General features: G+C 34.8%; 2 protein-coding genes and 1 pseudogene across 3 annotated transcripts; all 3 read right to left on the reverse strand.

Annotated features, from left to right (window-relative positions):
• Positions 1-6,002: 6,002 nt before the first annotated feature.
• On the reverse strand, positions 6,003-9,103 carry LOC143629467 (D-3-phosphoglycerate dehydrogenase 1, chloroplastic-like). The gene is made up of 3 exons (XM_077098735.1): positions 8,560-9,103; positions 7,051-7,538; positions 6,003-6,969 (listed from the first exon to the last, which is right to left on the reverse strand). Exons 1-3 carry the CDS (start codon positions 9,098-9,100, stop codon positions 6,202-6,204), a joined length of 1,797 nt encoding a protein of 598 aa, XP_076954850.1. The 5' UTR covers positions 9,101-9,103; the 3' UTR covers positions 6,003-6,201.
• Positions 9,104-13,112: 4,009 nt separating this feature from the next.
• LOC143629470 (putative carbohydrate esterase At4g34215) lies at positions 13,113-14,138 on the reverse strand (annotated as a pseudogene). Its single transcript, XR_013152958.1, has 2 exons — positions 13,579-14,138; positions 13,113-13,383 (listed from the first exon to the last, which is right to left on the reverse strand). The product of XR_013152958.1 is annotated as a putative carbohydrate esterase At4g34215 (transcript).
• A 2,400-nt stretch (positions 14,139-16,538) lies between these two features.
• LOC143629468 (receptor protein kinase-like protein At4g34220) lies at positions 16,539-20,635 on the reverse strand. Its single transcript, XM_077098736.1, has 3 exons — positions 19,067-20,635; positions 18,432-18,777; positions 16,539-17,556 (listed from the first exon to the last, which is right to left on the reverse strand). The coding sequence occupies exons 1-3, from the start codon at positions 20,369-20,371 to the stop codon at positions 16,868-16,870; spliced, it is 2,340 nt and encodes a 779-aa protein (XP_076954851.1). The 5' UTR covers positions 20,372-20,635; the 3' UTR covers positions 16,539-16,867.
• Between the last annotated feature and the right edge of the window lie 4,493 nt (positions 20,636-25,128).

Here is a 25,128-nt window from a genome sequence, read left to right on the forward strand (position 1 = left end):
ATTATATGTAGTTAAAATTAATAAATTTTATGAGTACTTTAAATTTGAAATATTTGTTTTATTGGAAAAAGGTATATTTTTAACGAAACATATGTTAAAGTAAGTTACATGTTCCTGTCTTTATGTTTAATGTTTTTTTTACCGTTGCAATTTACCTTAGGTATAAACTTGATTAGATATAAACTTGTTTGCCTTGGTTTTCTATGTGATAGTAATTTGTTTTACATATTAAGTTTGTTAAGTTAATAAAAAATTAAAGACGTCGTTAAAGATTTGAAGGAAAATAAGTTGTCACACCTAAACTGATAAATAAATTTCTAATAGTTTCAAATTACTAAAATAAGATGTCACATACTTTTACTAAAAGCCTAAGAGAAATTATTTACATCAAGATCACGCTGACACTCACCAAGCGCACATGAGCAACTCATTTAGTAGTGATGAGTACTTTTTTCATTTCCGGTAAAGAAACTTGCAATATTTTGAAACCAGTACTAGTGTTGGGCCTGTAGCTTCACTAGTTACCGGTTCAAGCAGTTGGTCAGCAAAGGAAGAAGGATAGGATCGGCAGGTTCTACTTGTTTTGACAAGTTATGCTTGGATTTTATATAGGTAACTCTAAAGTCTAAACCAATTAGTTAACTTGGGTCTGATTCATCAACTTATAATAGATCCTCGACATTTGTAGTTTTCGGTTAACTGCCAGGACATCGATCTAGTCCGATCTCGCTTTTGTTTAAAACACTGGCCGGATAATACATGTGGATGTGAGAAAATTTCAAGAAATATAGTTTGGTCACCTTTTACGTTGGTTAGAATATAATTCATCAAAAGATGCTATGACACATATATATAGTCTTGCTAGTGAAACCAATCTAAAGTCAATGAATATGAAACATCAATGATCAGACTACGATATTTAACTGACCCATGATACTATAAATAAAATTAAACAACCATATTAAATTATATATATACCTGATCATCAAACTTCTTATATGTGGTTGTTTGAAGTTTGATGGATCACCAAAGGGTAGCATTGTAATTTACCGGTGGGGTTGTGGTGATCAGTGATCACCATGGTCAAAGGTTTTCGAGACAACTGGTGCTAGCACAATATTATATAGAAGTCTGTCCACACTTGACAACCTGTCCAAATCTCGCTCCGCTATTGTGTGAAATGTCCCCTCCGTATCCAAATACTGTTTTTTTTAATTTAAGTTTTAAGTCGCCACAAATCGTTTTCATTTGGCTTTAATTATATTCCACACGACACGAATTCATAAAATAATTATGTTAGGCTGGGATTAAATAGTATCATTTGGCGATCTGTTAAGTTAGAGACAGATTAATAACCTCTTACTGATCATTAAAAGATCACATTTGAATCAGTCAGAAGGAGAATGTTTGATTTATTAAAAAGACATCTTTTAATAGTTCATGTAGCCTATTAATAAATAAGTTTAAGAAAACATATCCAACGATTCAGAGGCTAACTGTTAATCAATCAGACCTATTAAATCTTAATATTTAGCAATAGATTACCAAACGGTCCCTTAGTCAAATTTTGTAGTATAATCAATTATTTTCTTTAAAGTTTGTATACTTTAAGAAAATGAAATAAATAAACTATAATTTTCGTTTATGTGGTTTCGATGAACTCCAAGTACATGTAATAGATCATCAACCTATGTGGTAAAGCACACCCATTATTAATATCGAAGCAAAGGCCCATGTTGATGCACCTTAACCTACCAAGTTGCACACGTACTTCTATTTTAGAGTAACATAGATTGCTTTACTTTCTTGAGGTTAAGACCATGATGCACCAAAAAGAAAAGGTCGACGTGTTTCATAGTTGGAACATATTAATTTGTACTTTTACGTCGAGTAAAGATCTTGAGTTTTTTTTAAAAATTGCGTGACTTAATAGTATTGTTACTTATAGCGTTATAGGCGTTTCATGATGCAAAAAAATTGTTTGCTTTTAATATTTTTCTGTATTTATAGTGTAGGCAAATCAAGGTTATGAGATTAGTGACGGAACCATAATTTTCTTTTAACCATCACTAACATGGATGGCAATATAACGTATTTGGTAATCTTAACCTCAAGAAAGATTTAATAGTATAAAATATGAAAAAAAAGACTTAATGGATTGACATTAATAGCTATCAAGAACGAGATATTAAAGAGTATAAATATGAAAAGTTGATTGCTACTAAAAAATGCCTTTGAATTAATCATAATTCGTGTAACTATATAAAATAAATAATTTTGTTGCAGTATTATTGTTTTATTTAATGTTATCACATGTACTGTTCTATTACTAATTATATATGTGTGTGTATTAAGTTTATATTAAGGGCCTTATTTTTGTTACTTGCACAAGGTCTTTACGGGTTCATGTATTCTTAGGAACGACCCTTATCACCTCTAATTGATACTATTGCTTCCATTATGATTTATGAGGATGCTTTCTTAGAAATGAATGAAAGCAATTATTGGAAACAAACGATACCCGGATTAAACAAATAGTCGAAGTATGGGCTTTTGAGATATTATTAATCAAGAAGGAAGTTGTGATGCTTCATGTAGCAATATGGCATGTGGGTTTAATTAACTTGTAAATGTAGGGTTTATACATGGAATAAAAAATATGTCAAAAACTCATAGTTGTTATAAAAAGTTATTATTTTGGTTTATGTGCAACCAGTTTTTCATAATCCATTTCCTTTCTCCAATCAACTTATGGATTATTTATAACTATTACTATTCTATTAGAATTAAAATCTTCGGCAAAGTGCTAACATTCATGTTTGGAGGGCTGAGTTGAACAAAATTCCTATGTGTGAGGCGCAAGAGCGGAGAAATTTATCGGTTACAGGTAGGGCGTGTGTCTTATGCGACATGGGGATCGAATTGGCTAATCACATTTCAACATGATGTTTGATCGCGTCGGTTGTTTGGGATCATGTCATCGGTGGTGTAAAATCCCCCCTATCTTCGGGTTTTCAGTTAGAGATTTTTTGGAGCTTCATAAGACGGTTAAGATCAGAGAAGTTGAGAAAGAGGCGCTCCATGGGATAATCATTATAGCTTGTAGGAGGATTTGGAAAGTGATAAATGAAAAAGTGTTCGAAGGCAAGGAGACAAAAATCAATGAGATTATAGGTATATAAAATCGCTAGGCTTTCTTTGGTTAAAATAAATCAAAATATAGGTCAATAAATTGGTTGAATTGGTGTACTTTTGTTTTCATGTAATTTCTTTTTTTGTTTTGGGGTTGTGCTCTCCGGCTTGTGGATGCCGTTCGGGTGTTTTTGTCTTGTTGCTCGGTGTTTGTTTCTTTATAATGTTTATAAAAGTTTATAGTTCGAAAAAAAGTTATACTTTCTAGATTGTAGGATTAAAGTCAATGAGCTTGGCTTAACCGGTCTGAAAGGAGAAATAAAAAATTTAGGTTAGAGACTGCAATGTCTCAAATTCGAATCCGATTCTAATCAGATACGGGATGGACAAATGTGGTTGTTTTTAACGTCGGCCGGGCAATGATGACATCGAACTTTATGCAAGTAAATGAAAAGAGATTCCTAAATTGTGGGTTTTCCCTTTGCATGAAAAAAGTTTGTCCGTTAAAAAAAGAATAAGAAAAAGAAAAAAAAGTATGAACTGCAATGATTTGTTTTGGTACAATAATTGGAATGACACGATATCTTACCGAATTATTTACATTTGTAATACTGTTTAAAACAATATCTATATATTATTGACTAGATGGGTGTCCGCGCGATGCAGCGGGTGTTTGAACCTATTAATCATGTAACAAATATAAGTGTTTATGGTTCGGTTAAAACCTTGAAATCGTTTGTGACTTCTTTTTACTTTTTCTTTTTTTATTTTCGGTTTGTTGGTCGGTTTCAAAATTTTCAAAACGTAGTGAACGGTTGGTTCGCAGTTTATACTGGCAACCGGCCATAAGAAACCAGACTAGACTGTAAATGTTGAATGTATTTTAATGTTTTTTTATTATTAATTATTAGATATGTTTTGTAATCTATATAATACACTAAACAAGGGAAAATTAAGACACAAATTTTAAAGTTATTTACAACACTTAATTGTAGAATGATTCATTTTGTTATCTTTGTTGTTATTATTTCACGTCCTAGATCTTCTATTAATATTTACCATTTATGTGGTTAAAATTATCATTTTTTATTTATGATCCTCTCAAGTATCATATTATGTTGGTGTTTAGTTAAAATTGATGGTACATTTAAATTAATAATTATTTTAAACTAAATTTATTATTAAAGTTTAAACTGTGAAACCAAACTGGAATCAGGCCGTTAGTAACGATTTGGTTTCAACTTTCAATGGTTGAGTTTGGTTTTGGACGACAAAAAAGTCAGTATTAACGGTTGGACTCACAAGTTTAACTTAAAAACCATCAAAACTGACATTGAACACCCTTACGTAACATATTAATTTATTTAAAATGACAAAAATTATAACAATATCATATCCAAATTAAAGAGAATAAAATGCTCGTTTTTATGGTGTAATTCTTTTGTAAAAATATTAATGTTTGAAAAGGCTATAGTCGTTTAAAAATCATGGGTGAGAAGTTAGTTTACAACTTAAATTAAAAACATGATATGGTTAAAGATGAAGGACCAAACTTGTAAGTTGAATGGATTGTGTTTAAAAGACAAGTTTACCCTTACTAACACATGTACCTCATGCTTTAAGTGTTGTAAATTACTTAAAAATGAGTGTCTTAATTTACCCTTGTTTGGTGTATTATATATAGTATAGATATAGATTTATGTTGGAAAAACTAGAGAGGTTTTATTGTGTTTATAAGAATAGTGTTCACATAATAAATTATGACATGCAATATACTAATGGTAGAATAATAGCAAATGTTGTACAAAATAAGTACACTTAGATTTGATTCTAGTCTCATGTTTAACACGGTTCTCTTGAATCAGATTTTAGGACTACCTTCTCTTCTAGTATTTGTACTTTCGATTGTGGCATGTACCGTGGTTTCTGTTTCTTATATTTTGTGGAATTTAACATGTAATTCATGTAAAAGGTGTTTGGTACATTGTAGTACGTTTTAATGGTGGAACTGAATTAATGAATTATAAAGAGCTCAATATCTCTCTTTGTAAAATGTAAAGAGAATTCACATTTTTATTTTCATCTTACTTTTTCATAAGCTTTCTCATCTCTTAATTTTTTCATGCATTATTTAATTGTTATCTTTAATGGTTATATCTAACACTTACCAACTACTTGATAATTGAAACTAATATCATAACTAAGAGAATATACATAACTGATAGTGTTATCAAGAACAATCTCACTCGCATAATCATCATAGATTTACACTTAATTCCACTCAATTTTGCTTACATGGATAACAAAGCAAATTGCTGTGAGTGAAATCGAGTAGAAATCAAGTGTAAATCGGGTGTGAATTTATAATGATTATGCAAATGATTGCCCTTGGCATTTGGCAACAAAAGTGAAAGTTATGAGTGTCACTTATTGAGTTACCAGTATGGATTATCATTCGTCAATAGGTTGTAGTTTTGAATATTAAAATCTAATTTACGGTTGTTGGTTTTCGTACTGAAATTAGTGATTATGATTCAGTTGATCATGAATTCACTTTATTTTTTACTTAAAGAATGTAGGAAATAGGTTGTGATTAGAATCATTGAGCGAATGGGAAACGGGCTCTCAGTTAGCCATTTTGCATTCTGCAATATCAACCCGTTACTGAAGCTTTTGCTTGCCACAGAAATGATGAATCCAAGCATGGTGAATGAACATTTAAGAAGAAACTTAGAAGTAGACAAAAGGAACTTAGAGACCAAGCAACCAACTCCCGCTGATTTCAAGACTACAAGTTATTTCATGTAGTGTTTCAGTGTCTTTGAAGAACTCCCCAAGTTGTTTTATTCATGTTATACAAACACACAAACTTCATTTTGCAGTGCAAGAAATACCATTTGATTCCAAGAAATAACAACTCACATGCATAACTCCATGTGAAACCAAACATAACCCAACCAGAACAAAAATACCAATCCTAGATCCTAAATTATTATCCCACTCTAGCATAACATAACAACACAACACTCTCACCAAAACTGGGCTCTAAACCAATCCAGTTCCCAAACACTACAAATCTAGAAAAACAAACTCCTCAATCGCCGGGATCTCCCCAATCCTCTTCAAAGCCGCCTTACTCGGTTGCTCGTCCACCCCAATCGCCATAATCGCCTGCTTACGTGGCGCAATCCTTCCAACACTCATAAAACTCACATTCACATTCTCCTCACCAAGTAGACTACCAACCGTCCCGATCATTCCCGGTTGGTCAACCTGTCTACAAAGAATAATATTCCCTTCTAAACTCACATCCACTTCAAACGCACCGACTTTAGTCAAATGTGGAATCCCGTCTTTGACTTTTCCTTCAACCGTAACCTCACCGGACTCAGATATCGCACTCGCAAACCTCGACTCGACATTCGCGATCTGAACTTGAATCGACTCTAGTGGACGTTCGGGTGACCCGTCTAGGATCACACGCTCTTCACTAATCCGGACCCCACGTTGTTTAGCAGTGAAATCCGCGTTGACCAAATTGACAAAAACGTCAGAAATCGGCTCGATTAGACCTTTGGTCACCATGGCTCGGAGAAGTCTAGTGTCTAGGTCATCGGGTGCTCGGGCTGATGCGTATGTGACCTTAACCGACTTCACCCCGCTCCCGCCTGCCACTAGCTGAACTGCTAACCGCCCGAGCTTTTCGGCTAGTGTTACGTACGGTTTTAGCTCGGTTAGCACCTCAGCTGGAACCATGGGCGCATTAACTGCAGTGGATGCAAGTTCACCTTTTAAAGCTCCAACAACCGCTTCAGCTATTTCAATAGCTACTCCTTCCTACAAACATTAACAATAATAAATTAAATTAGTAACAAAAGTAAACAAATTCTTAACGAACTGTAACAAACTCCAACAAACCTGAGCTTCCATAGTACTAGCACCAAGATGAGGAGTAACGGTTACATTTTCATGTTGAACCAGTTTGCTATCTTGTGGTGGCGGTTCAACCGTGAACACGTCAAGTGCAGCCTGCGCTACAATGCCAGCATCAAGCGCTCGAACCAACGCATCCTCATCGATCACACCACCACGTGCAACATTAACAATTCTGACGCCTTTTTTCATCTTTGCAAAGTTTTCATCATTCAAGATTTTGGAAGTGGCAGGAGTGAGAGGCATGTGGAGAGAGATGAAGTCAGCGGTTTTGAGAGCTTCATCAAAGCTGACCAAGTCAACTCCTATGGCGTGAGCACGGTCGGCTGGTGCGTACGGGTCGTGTGCTATGACGTGCATACCAAGCCCCTTCGCTCTTCTCGCAACTTCGGTTCCAACTTTTCCAAATCCCATCACTGCAAGTGTCTTGCCAACTAGTGACACACCTACATATTTGTTTCTCTGCCATTTCCCTAAATTGAGCACAAAAAGTTTGGGTTAATACTGGGTGAACATATGTATTCATTTTTCAAGAATCGAAATCCATGTATCATAACATCATAGATGATTTCAAACAAGCAATAACCGACAACTAAGCAAGCGATGAAAGCTAAATCCAGCTGAAAAGTAGCAAGATCAAACGCAACACAAGTGTTCAACGAAATGCCAAAAAGAACAATTAATAACCATATCAAACAATAACCAATATTCAAGTGGCAATCAAAACTTTAAAAAGCTAGATCCAATGGAAAAGTAGCAAGATCACACGCAGGACAAGTGTTTGACGAAATACCTAACCGAACATTTTAATATTTTATAACCTAATCAATTAATAACCAACATTCAAGTGGCAAACAACACCATCTCTACTTGAAACAGAACTAAACAAGACTTAAAAGTTAAAACCAACTAAAAACAAGTAGCAAAATCACACAGCGCACAAGTGTTCGACGAAATTCCAAACAGAGCATTTCAAAACCTAATCAAACAACCAAAATTCAAGTGGCAAATAACGACATATCTACTAAAACAGAACTAAACAAAAGTTAAAATCTAGATACGCTAGATACAAATGAAAAACAGAAAGATCAAATGCAGCACCAACTGTTCGACAAAATGCCAAACAAAGCATTTTGTAACCTAACCAAACAATAACCAAAATTCAACTAGCAAACAACGCTCTATATACTTAAAACAGAACTAAACAATAGTAAAAAGCTAGATCCAATTTAAAAAGTAACAAAATCACACGCAGTGACGCAACACAACTGTTCGACCGATGAATCCAAACAGAATACTTTATAACCTAATCAAACAGTAACCAAATTCAAGCTTCAAACTACACCGTATCTGCTTAAAACATAACTAACCAAATATTAAAACCTAGATCCAATAAGCAAGTAGCAAAAATCACACACAGCACACCAACTGTTCGACGAAATGCCAAACAGAACAATTCATAACCTAATCAAACATATAAAATGAAACACAAACCAGCTTTAATAGACGCATCAGCCTGAGCAACATTCCTAGCCATAGCCGTAAGCAAGGCGATCCCATGCTCAGCCGCCGCAACCGTATTAGCCGTGGGCGCATTAACCACAAGACACCCATGTTCCGTGGCCGCACCCAGATCCACGTTATCAATCCCAACCCCAGCCCGACCCACAACCTTCAACCGCCCACCCGAACTCTCAAACACCTCACGGCTCACTTTAGTCCCACTCCGTACAATCAACGCGTCACATAGCGAGATCTTGGTGCAAAGCTCTTCTGGGCTTAAATTATACGAGCAATCAACGTTGGCAAACTCTTTCAATAGATCGAGCCCTGCTGCGCCTAGCTTCTCGGCTACTAGAACCGTGGGCTTGGCGTCCATGGAGACCACCACGAATGCTGGCGGCGTACGGCGGCGGTGACGTGGCAGAGAGACGGTGGCTGGAAGCTTCCATTTGAGGGATGATAGAGAGTTGTTTTGTTTGATGGCTGATCCGGATGATAATAGGCTTGATGAAAATGAAGCTGAAGCTGCCATTGTTATTGTACGCCGGTATAAAGTGGGCGGAATGATGGTATTTAGTATACAGGCGCGTGGGGAAAGGGGTTTAGTGTGCGGTAGGTGGGTGAGTGTTTGCACGCGCTTGATCTGGGTTTACTCCACTTGTGGCAAAGTAATAAATTATTACCTAGCAGTATCATGGTGGATCTAACTTTTGGGCCCACTAAGTTTTGTTACCTGCTAAAACACCCCCTTTGAGTTTCATTATTATTAATATTATTATTCTCGAACCGTGAAATTAACCAAAAAAAAAAAACCAACAACCAGACCACCTTCACAAGGCAGAGGAAGGCCACCATGCACGCAAAGAAAGATTAAATTAACTCAAACTTACACCAACTAGACCAATCTAACGGTCTCTTTTTCGACCTATATTTGTATCATAAAAGCCAGACGACTTTATATCCCCTATAATCTCCTCAATCTTGACCTTTTCCTTCGAGCACTTTCTCGTTCCTCACCTTCCAAATCCTCCAACAAGCAATTATCACACTACCATGAAAAGCCTTCTTTGATTTTCATAGTTCTACTATTTTAGATTTAATTTCTACTTCCTAACTGAAATGAAGTTTGAGTTAATTATATTGTGTGGTTTAGCTCTAGTCACGTAGTTATTGTATAACTTTAAAATGTTGTGTATATGTGTTAGGTTAACATTTGTTAAATTGGTTTAAAATGATCAACAATCAATGTAAATTATTAGTGAAATGAATTAATAAAAAACAACTTAGGCCACTCCACCACCACCCTCAGATGTTAGGGGTAGACCGGCGTTCGTTCGCTCGCTTTCTAGCAAGCATAACCAAATTTTATTAAAAAAAATTAAATAGACTTTGAGATAACTTGGATATGAAAACAAGAACCCTAGATTAACAAAAATGAATCAGAATATAACATGTTTGGAGTTGGTATTACACTTTCATCAAAAGATTCGATGTTAGGTTGTTAATTGAAAAAAAAATCTATATTATTGCCGGTCTGATCTAGGTTGTATTGTTATTCATAAGGGCCCGAACTATGGTTGAAGAAACTAGGAACGATGATGGTGGTTGGACTTTACACCTCTTACCTCAAACCAAACAAATGAGACGATAACAAATAAAAATAAAATTGGGTGCATAAATGCAAAAGATTTCAACTTTAGGGTCTTTTATTAACTATTATAGATTCTTTTGTAACTTCTTTATTGGTGGGGTGGGTGAAAGTTGTTTGACCCTCAAATTCATGGTTGGTGGTTGCCTTCTTCATTGCTAAATATGACTGCTCTTTTACGTTTTTCCCCTTGTTTTTACTATACTCCATGGTCACTTCAAAAACAATTTCCTCGTAGGATTTGACGGCATTTGGTTTGTAAAAAAGATTAGTGATTAATATAATGTTAGAAGAAACAAAAGACTATATGTCATTGTATAAAATAAAAAAAATTGCAACTTAATTTGCTGTTTGACTTATACTAGCATGATAAATTTCCTCTCAACATAATTACACAAGCAAGGTATTGGTGTTCACAAGTTCCATCGCCGGGTTCTTTGACTTCTTTAATAAGGATTTTTGGTTATGAATTTTTTTTAACCAAACCATACTTCAAATCAAATTAGATTTTGCTTTCCTCGACCATAATCAAATGTGTATTAAATGAAAAATAAATTGTGCATTTAAGAGATCAAGAGAGAGAAAGGAGAGAAAATTAATTATTATACAAAAGGTTAATGCATGAACATGGATTGAAAAATGAGTAAATACATGCTTGAGAAAAGACAAAAGTGTGACTTAACGGTGGTTATTAAACGGTAACTAAAGATAAATGATAGAAAGATCCCGTTTGACATTTTGACCAACAAATATCTCAAATTAACCCATAAATCAATATTTTACTAAAATGTTTTTAGCACAAGTATCGCACATATACATTATCACAGGTTGTAAAATTTTGATAGGTAAATCACAACGTCCAAAACCTTGGAACTTGTAGCTTAGTCATTTTCTTTTCATGCAGATATAAAGCAATATAAGTGGCCCTTGGACGTTCGATGCACATATTGATCGAGGCATATATATAACCACTTCGGTAGTTTCATGGTCGAGGCATATTTAACTTATATGATCAGATTCTTATTATTATAAAAAAGAATGTAATTATTATTTGAGTATGTGTGCTATAACAATTAAGTCAATATAAAAAGGTAAAGTGCTAACTTTGTTATTAAACGCGATAAAAAACAATACCAAACATGATACACCGTGTGAGGGTGGATATGTAAAGGTAATGTGCCATGTGAAGTTAATACAAACATAGAATGGCCAAAGTGAGAATACCATAGCTCATGAGAGGTTAGCACAAAAGTAGAATGCGAATAAAATTGCCATAGCAGACAATATGCGGTGAAAGGTGTGTCATATCATACCAGTGTCTAAATAAAAAACAAGAAAAGAAAAACCACGATATGATAATGTAACAAAAAGAGGATGATCAAGTCCTAACAAGGTATGGATAAGAGATTTTCAGTGAGTTTGAGTGTAAAAAAAATATTTTATGAGCAAGAGTAAGACGAGAGAACTAAAGCACAACATAAGTAATATGAAAATCGACAAATCGTTGCACCACGCTTTCTGGCTGAGTTAAGGTGCCACATCCTGATTCCTGAATCATATCAATAACCAATGGCATGTGAGCCATAGTTTGGGGATTAGGTATCATTGCACCATCACAGATATCTGAAAATATAGTTGGCTCAATTGGCAAACTAAATACAAATAATTTGGTTGTTGACGAGTAGAAGTAGTGAAACTTCTGTTGGCGAGAGCATGGGTCAGTCAGGTTTGGTTAATACCCAAAACTAAACAATAATCGAATACTTCGGTTATCAAAAACCATAACGATTGGTTTCGATTATCAGTTACTAAAATGTGGGTCAGTTATGTTGTTCAGTTAATTCGGTTAATTGAATTAGTAAGCATATAGTTATTAATTTTCATTTTTTCAGCCCAGAAATCAGGTTTGTCAATTTGTACCTACAATTAACAAACTGCAATATCGGATCAAGACATAACCGATTTCTCCTAAACTGGTTTCTAGGTCGGGTTATGGTTTAGAAACCGGTTTCGGATGCACATCTTTATTGAAAAATATAATCACCATAATAAATTGTTGAAACTTGAAAGGTTTATATTTTTTGCATTAGTTGGCTAAGATGGGCCAATGGGCCTTTCTCCATTCACCCCACATAAATGATAAACATATCATCTCTCTGTTTTTATTAGCTGGGCTAGATTAAGCCCAAAAATTATAGTTATTGGCCCATCTAAATTGTCGCCCACATAAAATCTAACCAAATTAGAACTTGAATGTACATAAATAATACCAAAATGTTATTCCCCAAAGCAAAATATTTTCAAGTTCATGTGAGACAATTGATAAATGTCTGAATATGCCAATTACTAGGATTGTTTGATAAATGTCTGTTTCTTTATTTGTATATTTTCTTTTACACTTCTAATAATATGTTCATCACATAAACTAAGCAAATCTTCTCATTACGTTCATGCCAATTACTATGATTGTTTTATACTTTTAATATGTTCATGCCAATTACAAGTGTGTTAATCCCAAAGCAAGAATTAGAATAAACATCCCATCACAGTAAAGATGTTTTTGGTTCAATTCGTCGGTTTTTATGTTAAATATCAAACGATTAGTAAGGCTGAACCGTATGCATCATGCAGTCTCCTCTCCTGCTTCCGTAACAAAACAGAGGGGTGGTGTTCCCGCTCTCCTGAGCCATAAACTATGCAGGTTAAGAATTATAATCTTGACATCTTACAAATTCGACCCGACCATTATTAAACTTATAGCTAATAGATAACTAGATTTATACATTAATTAACCTGTTTATTAACCTCCACAAATTTGTTACACTCACAAAAAAAAACATAATCAAACCAATAATACAAATATGGATAATTACGGTAAACATATCAATTACAAACAGTATGCAACCTCCATGAAGTGTAAACCAACCACAAGTTCCTGAAGGTTAAGCAACCGTGGCAGCCGGAGCAGCTGCTTACCCAAAATGCTTGAGATACGCGTCAGCCAACAGATGCCCAAGTTGAACCTGAGCCGCTGTCGTCAAATGGAGATTATCTTCTTTCAGCTCCAATCCCTTCGCATCCACACACACCACATTCTGTAGATCAATCGCTTTCTGCGCTGTTCTCACTACCTCCATGTATTTCTCATCACCAGACGCAATTGCAACCTAATCACCCCCAAAACCCCTAATCAATTCACTGACTAATTACGCATAACTATTGGAATGTATTGTCAGATAAACCGGGATACTAAAACCCTAAATACTATAGATAATATATTCCAATATATTGAAATGTATAATCAGACAAACTGGACTCGTGTGCTCGATACTAAAACCTGATATGTGAGATTAGTAATTGACCTGAATGATTGGCAGTGATGGTAATCCAAGATCTGATCTAATGTTCTGAATCAAATTCTCCATCTTAGATTTATAACATTCAGCATCCTCTTCCAACAACGTATCGCTCTCGCCTTGATACCACAACACCGCTTTGATCTCACCGCCACTACTCGCAGCTGCTTTCGCTCTCCTAACCATATCCTCATACAGCTTCTGCCCTTTATCACACTCCTTAATTGCAGTTCCACCAACAGCACACGGCACCAGATCTATCACTCCCTTAATGTAATCCTTGACCGCGTTAACAAACGACATCCCGGGTCCCACACCGCAGGTTTTGGCTGTGTCGATATCGGCGTGGAGTGGGTCCTGGGCGGTTTCGTATATTAAGTTAGCGTTTAGGCGGTGGATGGTGGAGGGATCGGGTTTGCAGTCGTCCGGGACTATCCGGTCCCATTGCTTGTTCTTTACGCCTCCGCGACCGGCCATGTTGCTCTGGCCGGATAAGATGAAGATGTGTTTTTTGGTTGGTCGGTTTTTTGGAGTGAACTGGTGATTCCCATGTTTAGGGAAATCTGGGATTGGAGTAGTAGAGTACAAGGGTTTTTAATGTTTTATTAATGAAAAAGGTAGCATTTAGGGTATGGTATGTTGTTAGAACCAGGTAGTCATCACTCGTCTAGGTATGATGGGCTATGTACTATGTTGTTAAAATAGGCAGTCATCACTTGTCAATGTAGATTAATTGAGATTTTGTTACTGGATATAGGAGGTAGACAACTACTTTATTTTCATGGGTTCCAAGTTTCCAATATAAAACCAAACAAATTTCCTTGCCCAATTTTGTTTATATCACTCTTGTTAGCTTCTCCTAGGGGTATTCTCTAGGTTAGTTTTTCTGGTTTTTTGGGTCGGATTCTTCGGATTTTAAATGTTTAAATCAAGATCCGAAGCCCAACCCAAATCTCTCACGGTTTATTTGGATTCGGGATTTTTTGTGTTAGGTTAATCGGGTTTTAAGTATGGAAAAAAAAACTACATTGTTAAAGTTAGATGTAACACATTCTTCTTTATTCATAATGTAAATAAACCAATAATAAAACAAAAATAAGCCAATAAAACTTCTTAAAAAGAGTAAAATGTAACAAAGTTCAATCATAATAAACAAATCCAACATTACCGTATTTAGTATGCCACGATTAGGGTGTTAGATTTTAGTTGCTTTTAGTCATAAAATGAAGCATTAAAAACAATTGATTCATAATAGGTGGAATCAGAATAGTCGATTTGGATTAAATTCTAATAACGTCAGCGGCTAAGACTTAGCCTATAATACCTAAAAATATATATGGTTTTATAACTAAAAGTTTATTCGGGTTGACCCGAAACCTAGAATTCGGACCCAAGAGCCAACCCGAATTACTTCGGTTCGGATAAGCCTTTTCTCGGGTCAGGTTAGTTCGGTTCGGGAACAGGTTTTATCAGGTTGGGTTTCGGGTGTAAAAGTGACATCCCTAGCTTCCCCAATCTGAAAGGTAGGCCACAGTCCGGGGTGGAAGTCTATAAACATCTGAGCTAGACAGAGGTTGTGCGGAAAGACAGATTGGGTCACGACAGGGTGAGGCAATCTTAATCCAAATTCGTTGATATAAAATGACTATAAAGATAGCTCAAATTACCAAATTAATTTGTTGTTTATACTTTGAATATCCACCATTCCATGTATATGTGAACTCATCATAGACTCAAATTTAAGCTGTCTCAAAATTGCTAGTAAAAACTAGAATGGGAAGGAAAGTTGGGTTAACGGCTAAGGTAAAGAAAACAGTCAAAAGAATTGTAGCATATATCAAAAGCTCATTTCCTAAAAGGTTGTTTATGAGCCCTTTGATGGTATAAGATAATGAAGAAGAAGAGTTTTACTAATTAAAAGTTGAAACCTAAGGTTTCTCAAACTAAATGATTTTTAGAATTCTGTAACCGAACAACATTAAACTTTGAAACTCTACCAACCATTTCTAGTGCGATGATTGTGATTTGTATTGTATAACGTACAAACCAGGAACAACTGTTTTGAACAATGGTTTTTCAACATGTGTTGCAAAAACACACAAGTTTCAAATTTTGGTAAATAAGGATCACGTTATACTCTTAAAAAATATGCATTGCCAGAACTTCAAAGCATAAAACACACTATTTTACTAATAAAAATATTGAGTAAATACTATAAATTGTATATTAACTTTTGAAAAGTTAGAACAAAGGTTGTAATGTGGTTTCAGAATTTTTAGTAAGAGTAATTTGTACAAAATCTAGGTTGGTTTTTCAGTTTTTAGAGTAGGCCTATGCTTCATCCACATGCATTCTTTTCCTTTGTTAATTTTTTTATGAATGATTTTTTTTATTCAAAATCTACGAATGATTGCAATAGAGAGACATGTAAATGGGTAGCAAGCTGCACCGCACCCCTTTTGAATGGCAAAACCGATCATACTGAAAACAAAGTTATCGTTTTAGTTGAGTTACTATGCACAACCCGTTGAACTCTTTTCGGAAACGTAGCCGCATCGGGGGCAAGAGACCCAAATATATCGAAAGCAAAATGAATGAAAGCGTGCTAATCATTTCTTCTTCAGTTTGTTCAATTTTTTTCCCTTGCTTTCTTAATATAGCCATCAAAGATACAGACCATGATTTTTATCGGCTTTGTTCTCATTTGTCTGGTTCATTTAAAACCAATCAGTAGATTTGTCTCGAGTTCAAAGCTTGTAATGACGGTTTTTAGTTTAACTGGTTGGTTTAATTCAATTTTCAAAACATCTTAGTAAAAATGAACTATATATTCTCTGCAAACTTCAATAAAGTCAATCTATTTTAAAAACTACTGGATCTAGCTACTTCAAGAAAACACTTAAAAACAAGAAGACAACAAAAACAGTCAAACATTTGATTGTAATATAGATGGTATATGATACTCAACATTAAGTCCAAATAAATAAAAACTAAGAAGATATCAACAAAAGAAACACTAATAAGTATGACAAACAATAAAGTGAAAAAAAGGCTTAAGGAAATCAAATATTTAATTTTACTTGTTACTTAAGGAATACACACTACTTTTTTATTAATCAAAAAGTCAAAAACATACAATACTTTTGGAATCAACTATCAACATTCATCAATCATCCCTTGGATCTTCATTCTGATACAAATCTTCTAAGTCAAAAGGTCCAAAGTAATGCCCTTTAGGCTTTAACCCCTTTTCATGACATTTGTTGCTTTTTGGGCTTTTGTGTTGCATAATTCATCATTGAAAAGATGAGGATGGTATCCTTTCAAGTATTTGCAATGCCTCTTTCATGGAAGGTCTTTTTTGTGGGTTCAATGATGCACAACTAAAACCAAGTTTAAAACATGCGAGTGCCGCATCACGTCTTCCATCAATGTCGGTCCTAATAGACATGTCGGCTAGCATTAAAATCGACTTCTCATCTTCAATAGTTGATGAGTCAGCATACCATTGTCCTAACTCCCTTTCTGAGAAAACCTTCCCTGATATGAGCTCGAGTAACACAATCCCAAATGAGTATACGTCCCATTTTGGATTGGGCTTGAGACTTTTCATCGACTCGGGTGCATGATAAGGGGACGTGCACCCAAGTAGCCCCGAAGCTGGAGCCATGTAAGGGCTACTATTAGCCGAGTGATGATAATCATGATGAATCATCATCTCTTCACGTGACGATATTGATCGTTTGCTACCAAAGTGTCGGTTAGATCCCTTTGTTTTGTAGTTGTTTTTGCCCGATATGAGCCACTCCAACCCGAAATCGCTTATAACTGGATCCATTTCCGAAGTCAAGAGGATGTTGCTTGGTTTTATGTTGCCATGTACATGTTTCTTCTCATGAATATAGGCCAATCCCATTGCAACCCCTTTTGCTATCTTGAGCCGAACATCAAATGAAATGTTGCATGGAGACGAACCAGCCCTTTCTGAAATTTAGCAATAAATATATCTTAAGAAAACAATAAAACACGCTAATGGCTAACTCTTGCTTTGTCTTGGTGCTTGTGGAATTTTGTAATCAAAGGTTTGAAAATCATATTCAACAAAATTCAAGAAAGTTATATATAAAAAGAAGCCCATGTGCATAATTTTTGGACTTTGCAATGATAGTGTTGTATATGGATTTAGTACTTACTTCAAAAAATGCTTATTTATTAATTTAGATTAATAAAATCTATATGAAATAGTGGTCAAAATTAAATTCAAAAACACCATCAATCTTATGGTAATATGGAATAATACAACATCAACAACTATTCTGTTTTATTATAAATATAATATTATATGACATATGTCTTTGAACATATGTTTTTTTAATCATCATAAAGTCATATATATTTCTAACTTCCAAAAAAAAACCTGTCTTACATTATATTAAGTAAGCATTTGTTTGTGAATTATATATTAAACAAATATTTAAAACCACAAAAATAAATCTTAAATTTGTTTTTATAAGGGATTTCTTTTTAAACTGTTTGTTATACAACAAATAAATATTTCTAAAATGTAAATTTAATTTATTATTTTACTATATATGAGTAAAATAAAAACAAGGATTTAGATTTAGATTTAGATTTACATTAATTAGGATGAGTAAATGGGGCGCTATGGGAGTGAGAAGCGCTCCACTGTAGATGTTCTTATGTCTTGACATAATTATAATGTTTTTTTCATATGCTAAAATATAAATTCCGCTTGGAAAATCTAATCTTATTATGTCTCAAGTTGAAATATTAAAAGATTTTGGAGCATTTTAGCTGAAATGTAAGAAACATGATGATAATGATGAAGGGGTGCTTACTATAACCAACTCCGGCCAAGCTTCCATTGGAGACATAATCATAGATCACAAGCTTTTCATCTTCAGCCCAATAAAACCCTCTAACTCTTAACAAATTTGGGTGCCGGAGCTTACTAATTATCCTCACCGTGTTTTCAAACTCCTTCATCCTCTCCACCCCACTCTCTCCTATCCTTCGGACCGCAAACGCCATCCCTCCGCTGCCAACACCGCCACCCAACACCGCCTTGTACACTATACTTAACCCGCTTGAACCCAACACATAAGCGGAAGCCTTCAACAATGTTTCGATTTCTAGCTCTGTCTCCCCGTCCACCATCACCAAACACTTTTGTTTCTCCACGTCCTGCTCGAGAAAATATATTAGTTAGTGTTTATTGTTATATCAGTATCATAGTTCGAAGACATTATTTGATTATATTTGAATCGGTTTTGTCATTTAAAAGGGGGTGATGGCGCAGATTGTTGCCCGCTTATATGTCTTTCTATTGTAATTGGATCTTTTTATTTGTTTTATATTAACAAACTATTACAAAATTACAATTTGTAACTACTATAAATAGTTAAAACGATAATACACCCTACTTTACACGACTTTTTTATACCGTAAATAATTGATTAATAATACACGATACCTTTGTGTCGACCGTGAGAATGTTGTTCTCGTGATCACTGTCAGAGCTCGTCCCTGTTTCCGATGACTCATCTCCATTGACTCCATTCAAGCAGGAGCAAGCCGTGGATTGGGCTCGTGAAGTTGTTACAGTATTCACAATCTTGGTTTCCAAGACTTTGGTTTCGGGTTTTCCAGTCAGGTTTTGATTTTGATGCAACCTTTTCTTTCGTATATTATACCCGTAGAGAAAAAGTATAGCGAGAAGGCCGATACCGGCCAAATTTCCAGCAACAATAGCGACTACTTTTGCGGGCTTGACTTTACCACCACCGTGAGTATCCGCCACCGTCGGTGACGCATCTTCCGATGCTGACGACGGTGACGCGTCTATATTTTTCGGAATGGCGGCGATCGCAGCTGTGGCAGAGCCATTTGAAGTAGTATTTGGAGGAGTTGATAAAGAAGAAGGGATAGTACACAACTTATTAAGTGGCTTCCCACACAAATCAAGGTTCCCAGCGAAAAACTCGGTTCTCTGACGAGACAACGACAACACTTCTGGGATCACTCCTGTTAAATTATTAAACGAGAGATCAACACTGGCGTTTGCTGGTATTTTACTGGCAAACGCCAGTGACACTGATCCAGAAATCTTGTTATTTGAAAGATTCAAATAACGCAACCTCTCTCCACCAAAATCATCAGGCAAAGTCTCGTTAAACAAATTATAAGACAAATCCAAATACTCCAAATTATCAAATCCACCAGGAACACCACCGGAGAAATAATTATTCTTCAAGGAAACTTTAGTTAAGTTCTTCAAACTTGCTAAACCTTCCGGTAACTTTCCAGCGAATGCATTATCGGAAAGATTAAGCAACTTTAAACTCTTCAACCCGGTTACCACCACGGGGAACTCACCGGAGATGACATTGGATGATAACACAAGTGATTCAAGCTCCGAACAGTTGAAAATAGAAGGTGGTAAGCTGCCATTTAAGGAGTTGTTTGAGAGATCAAGTGAACGAAGATGTGGAAGCATTGCTAAATCTTGAGGAACTGAGCCAAGAAGGTGGGAGTCTGGAAGGATTAAACTGGTGACTGCGAATGACTCGGGTGAACCCGACCCGGATAGAGGTTGACAAGTGACGCCTGTCCATGAACATGGAGTCGGGTCGTCGTAGTTCCAGGTGTCTAGAACGGATAGTGGGTCGGAGAGTATGGAGTATTTGAAGGCGAGAAGGAGGATACCATCGGAGTTGAGAGCCGAGACTGAAGAAATGAAGACAAATGAGAATAATAATAATAAGAAGTTGAAGATCATGGTTAATGATTGGTGGTTAATGGTTATGGATGTGTGGAATAATAATGGTGGTATTTAGGTGGTGGTGAAAGGGAAAGGAAGAGGGAGAAGGTAAACAACTAGTGTGAGCATTTTTGTTCCGGTGAGCTAATAAAAGGTGAGAGAGGTTAGCTAGGGGCAGACAGACAAAGTGGTTTCAGTGATGTGTTGCAGAGAGATTGGAATTTAAGAATAATATATACTTCAAGTTCAACAGTTCAATCAATGTGTTTTAACTTCAGAATACATGATATCTGTTTATGGTTTTATATAGAATAAAGCATTTCCCTTTTTCTTTTCTTTTAAGATTTAAGGTTATCAATATCTATACTATATATAAAGCACCACTTAAATTTTAAAAGATACTAAACTCAATGCTTTATTTACAATATATAATGCATCAAAAATATAAAAATTAAGGGTAATTAAGTCTTATCATTCATTTAAAATATACTTATAACTTTGGTCCCTCAACTTCACTACTTTTTTTTGTAAATTTAGATAATAGTTACACATATGCACCCTAATTCAAAACCAACTACCCATCGACTTTTTAATGGACATATCTTTTCACACGTTAATATTTTTCTTAAAATAACTACATCATAAAAACGAGTATTTTATTCTCTTTAATTTGAGTATGGTATTGTTATAGTTTTTTAGTTATAAAAAGTTAATATGTTACGCAATTACTGTGTAGAACTGGTAACAGGTCGAGTCGGGTGAGCTTGAGTCATTTGTAAAAGTGGATTAGGATCAGAACAAGTCGATACAAGAAAAATGGTTAATTTGGTTCCGGTGCGAGTAGATAGGGGCCAGGTTAGACCAATGTCGAGTCGGAACGGGTTTAGGGCCAAAACGGGTTGGTTTACAAAAGTGATTTATTTGAAATTACTGTATATTTCAGGTTTGCTTCTTGATTTTCGTCACCGGATACGCAAATGTCGTTGTTTACATGTACCGGGGCCGATAAACGCGTGTTCAGCACCACGTAACGCACATAACCAAAACTTGGTAAGTGCTCAACATAGTGCCCTGCACCGGTAATCGTTATGAATTACACGCATGGTGTTGGTTAAGCATGTTTTAATGTCAGTAACATGCATTACGGGCCGGTTATGTGTGTTCAATCTTCGACTACACGCAACTGGCTTTGCACGAGATACGTGTCAAATTTCAGGCTACGTAACACTGTTATTAGATGACGTATGTACTGACACATACTATACGTTCAAGGTCGAGTTGCACGCACACCCCGCTGCATTGCACGGGCACTCAGCTATATATACTATATATAAAGCATGAGTTTGAGCGGATAAAGCATATTTAAGTTTTAAGGTTATATTATATTATACAAGGGTTTTTACATATTTTCTTTTTTTAAAAGTTTATCAATTTCTGTTGTAGGGAAGATAAAAATAAAAAAAATCAATAAATGGTTTTTTCCTAAAACAAATATATTACATATTTTTTTATTAAATTAACTATATATTTCTCCTTTTTAAAACAGATTTATTACATACTTATATTCATTTAACTAAAATGAAGTTACTAAATGAGTACTTTATCCTTATTTTTACTAAAGAACCTTTGCATTTCATGTATCGGTTACGAGTCTAATGCCCAGTTTATGTCATGTTCCGCTTCCTATTCATATTCACCTTGTCACGTTCGGCACCAGCTAGACAGTTGCGCTCATAATGTGTACGTCGTTGCATATTCGTTCGAAGCCAGTTACGTTGGTAACACATCTTACGATATTAACGCAACATATTTCAGTTACGCGTTTGACATTAGTAACTGGCTAAGCGTCAAACAACAATTAATGTGTCTGGCGTCGATTAATAATCGCCAATTTTAAGCATCAAAGCATGGGATATTTTGAGAAATCATTGCCAATTTGTAGCTCCTTCTCGCCTTTGGCTCAAGACGATTCTGACTCTGATGTATCCGAAGTGGAGGATTAATTTTATGTTTTTTTTTTTGTTTTTTTAATTAAAATGTTTTTTATGTTATCTTTTTTTATGTTTGTGTTTGAATTATGTTTTTTTTTGTTTAATGGAATAGGTTTTTTAGAAGAAAAAAGGTTTTGCACGAGGTAGCTGATTAATGGAGTGTTCCCATATGTTTAAGTGTGTTAGGGTTGTGAAAATAAAAATGACATGACATTAAAGGATTGGTTGGTGTTAGGATACATTAGCGGAGCACCCCTATCCCCATAAAATCGCTATTTTTATCCTCCACTTTTCCTTTAAGAGCATCCACAACAGGCTTCGGTTCCCTAGATCTGGATCTAGGTGGCAGCATACAAACTTGGAGGACACAAACTTCCTTGTTGTGGAGTAAAGTCCATGAAGACAAGTTTGTCTCTACAAACTTGCAAAGGACTAGGTGAGGTGACATCTCTCTCACATACACACATATATATTATATATATATACACACATTTAATATTTTTAATGAGTTTGTGGAAGTTTGTTGTTGTGGAAGAAAGTAAGGTTTTTGAGAAAAGTTTGAAATATGATGTGGCGATGATATGGCAGTTTGTATAAGTTTGTTGTTGATGCTCTAACCCAACTTTTTTTCTCGTGAACGGCATTTTCTGGCAAATCCCTTTTCCCCTACGGCATCTAAAGCTTATACAAAGTCATGGAAATGACGTTACCATTATATATAGAAGCTGACCGACAAAGATGATCGACCAATTGTTTACTTGTTATAGGAGGCCCATTGCATAAAATAATAATGCATCGCAATTTCATTACATTAAAATGTAAGTTTATGTTCTATGATATATAATGACTGACAATTCATATAAGGTTTTTGATATTTTCAATCAATTTGAATTTAATATAAGAATTATAAATTGTTGTTACATGTAGAACTAGTCGTAGTTGACTTTAGTTCAAACAATTTAACTACAAAACAAAACATTCCCTTTTAATTAAGTTTAGGCGACTCTTTCCTCTAAGGCTCTAATTCTCTAAAGTCCTAGTATGGTGCATGTTCATGAACCTATTTTCCACGTAAACTACACAACCTTTACATATTTTGAAGTGAGACCCATGAATATAATGAATGAGATATAATTTGATCTGACAATGCATGTTCATAAACGTACAAATGTATACAAAAAATTGTTATAAAAAATTAGTTTGGTGATTAAGATGATATTGTTGGTTTGACAAAGTAAATGTTATGGTTGTTTATTTACTAAACCATATCGTGTGTAAAAACCATGTGATATTGTTTTTGTTAGAATGGGGATTATAATTGAATATGGATCGAATCTCTATGTTTTTGCTACAAGACATAATCAATAAGTTGCAACCCCACTGCCTCCTCTGCAAACATACCTAAAAGCCAAAAAGATAGGGAGTAAAGAAATTAAGTGTTTGTTTGGCTTGTCAAATAGATCCGTATTTACACACAACTTGCAAACTAAACCACTTTGAAAAAATTATATATATGGAGCATTATAGCAAGTCAGCCCAACCAAGGCTTATTTCTTTTACTTTTTTCTTGATGGTATATAGCCACAATCACCAATCAAAACTGAGGGATTAGTTTATACTAAATTGCTACCTCTTGACTTGTCAAGGGGGCATTATGTGCCCCCTTGGAACCCTAAGTTTCGTTGGTGATGATAATCATATTAGTATTGAATAAGTGTATATTATATGAATTTATGAAGTTTAAATCATATTGATATTTATTATAATATCTTTTTGATTTTAAGTAAATCTCATGTAACTAATTTTTTTTAATAATTCTACACCATCCTATGACTTTGAGCATGACCTCTACGCAAGTATAACGTACACACACAAGTTTGGGAAAAAACATGAAGTACTTGTTTGACTTCGATTCACTAATTTCTAGACTTTGCCACTTTATTAAAAATATACTCAAGTTGTGTAGTTTATTAAACGTTTTATCTATTTTCATGATGATGATGATATATAAATATTTTACTTGTTTATGTAATTTCAGTTTTACATTTATAACTTTTTATTTACTTTCTGTAAAAGTATGCGATGCTTGCATTAAAAGATGTGAATAAATAGTACTTCAAGCTTTTTGCTAATCGTGATTCGTGGTCAATCACTCATATTTACTTATGTATTATAATAATATGCGTATACATTTAGACAAGTGTCCTGTGAACGTAACCATCAAATTAAACTAACATATGTCAATTTTGACCATATATATTCCTTTGACCAATGTCTTATATATTTTTTTATCAATAAGTCAAGCGCTTAGAGGTTAATAAGTTATTCAAATAACAGTATAACACACATTTATCAATAGAAAATAAAATGCTAATTAATAACAAGGTAATATCTGGTTTTAAAATACATAATTAAAAATTCGTTGTTAAGAAGGCACACCTACAAATCTCGACCCAAACCCGACTACTAACACACCCCAATATTCTGATTACTAATTTACTAGAGTAGAGTTTTTTTTTTTTTTTTTTTGAAAGGCAGTAGTTTGATTGGTTTTAAGATAAGATATTGCTTTTCAAATCGAATACACATAATTATCCTATATATTCAAAAAACGAATATTAAGTATGTGTGGACTTACTTGAATAAGATCGGAGTCAAGTGATTACAATGAATTTTTGTGTGTATGTACGGATTTCGAGTGACACTAATGTTTTTTTTAAGACGGCGACTCCATTAGTTAATAAGCTATAGAGGGATTGTTGGAAACTTTTCCGATTGATGACG

Source organism: Bidens hawaiensis, unplaced genomic scaffold, assembly GCF_021521415.1.
Source record: "Bidens hawaiensis isolate Kalapana, Puna unplaced genomic scaffold, B.hawaiensis_p1.1 tig00005195_1, whole genome shotgun sequence".
In the NCBI taxonomy this organism is placed as follows: Eukaryota; Viridiplantae; Streptophyta; class Magnoliopsida; order Asterales; family Asteraceae; genus Bidens; species Bidens hawaiensis.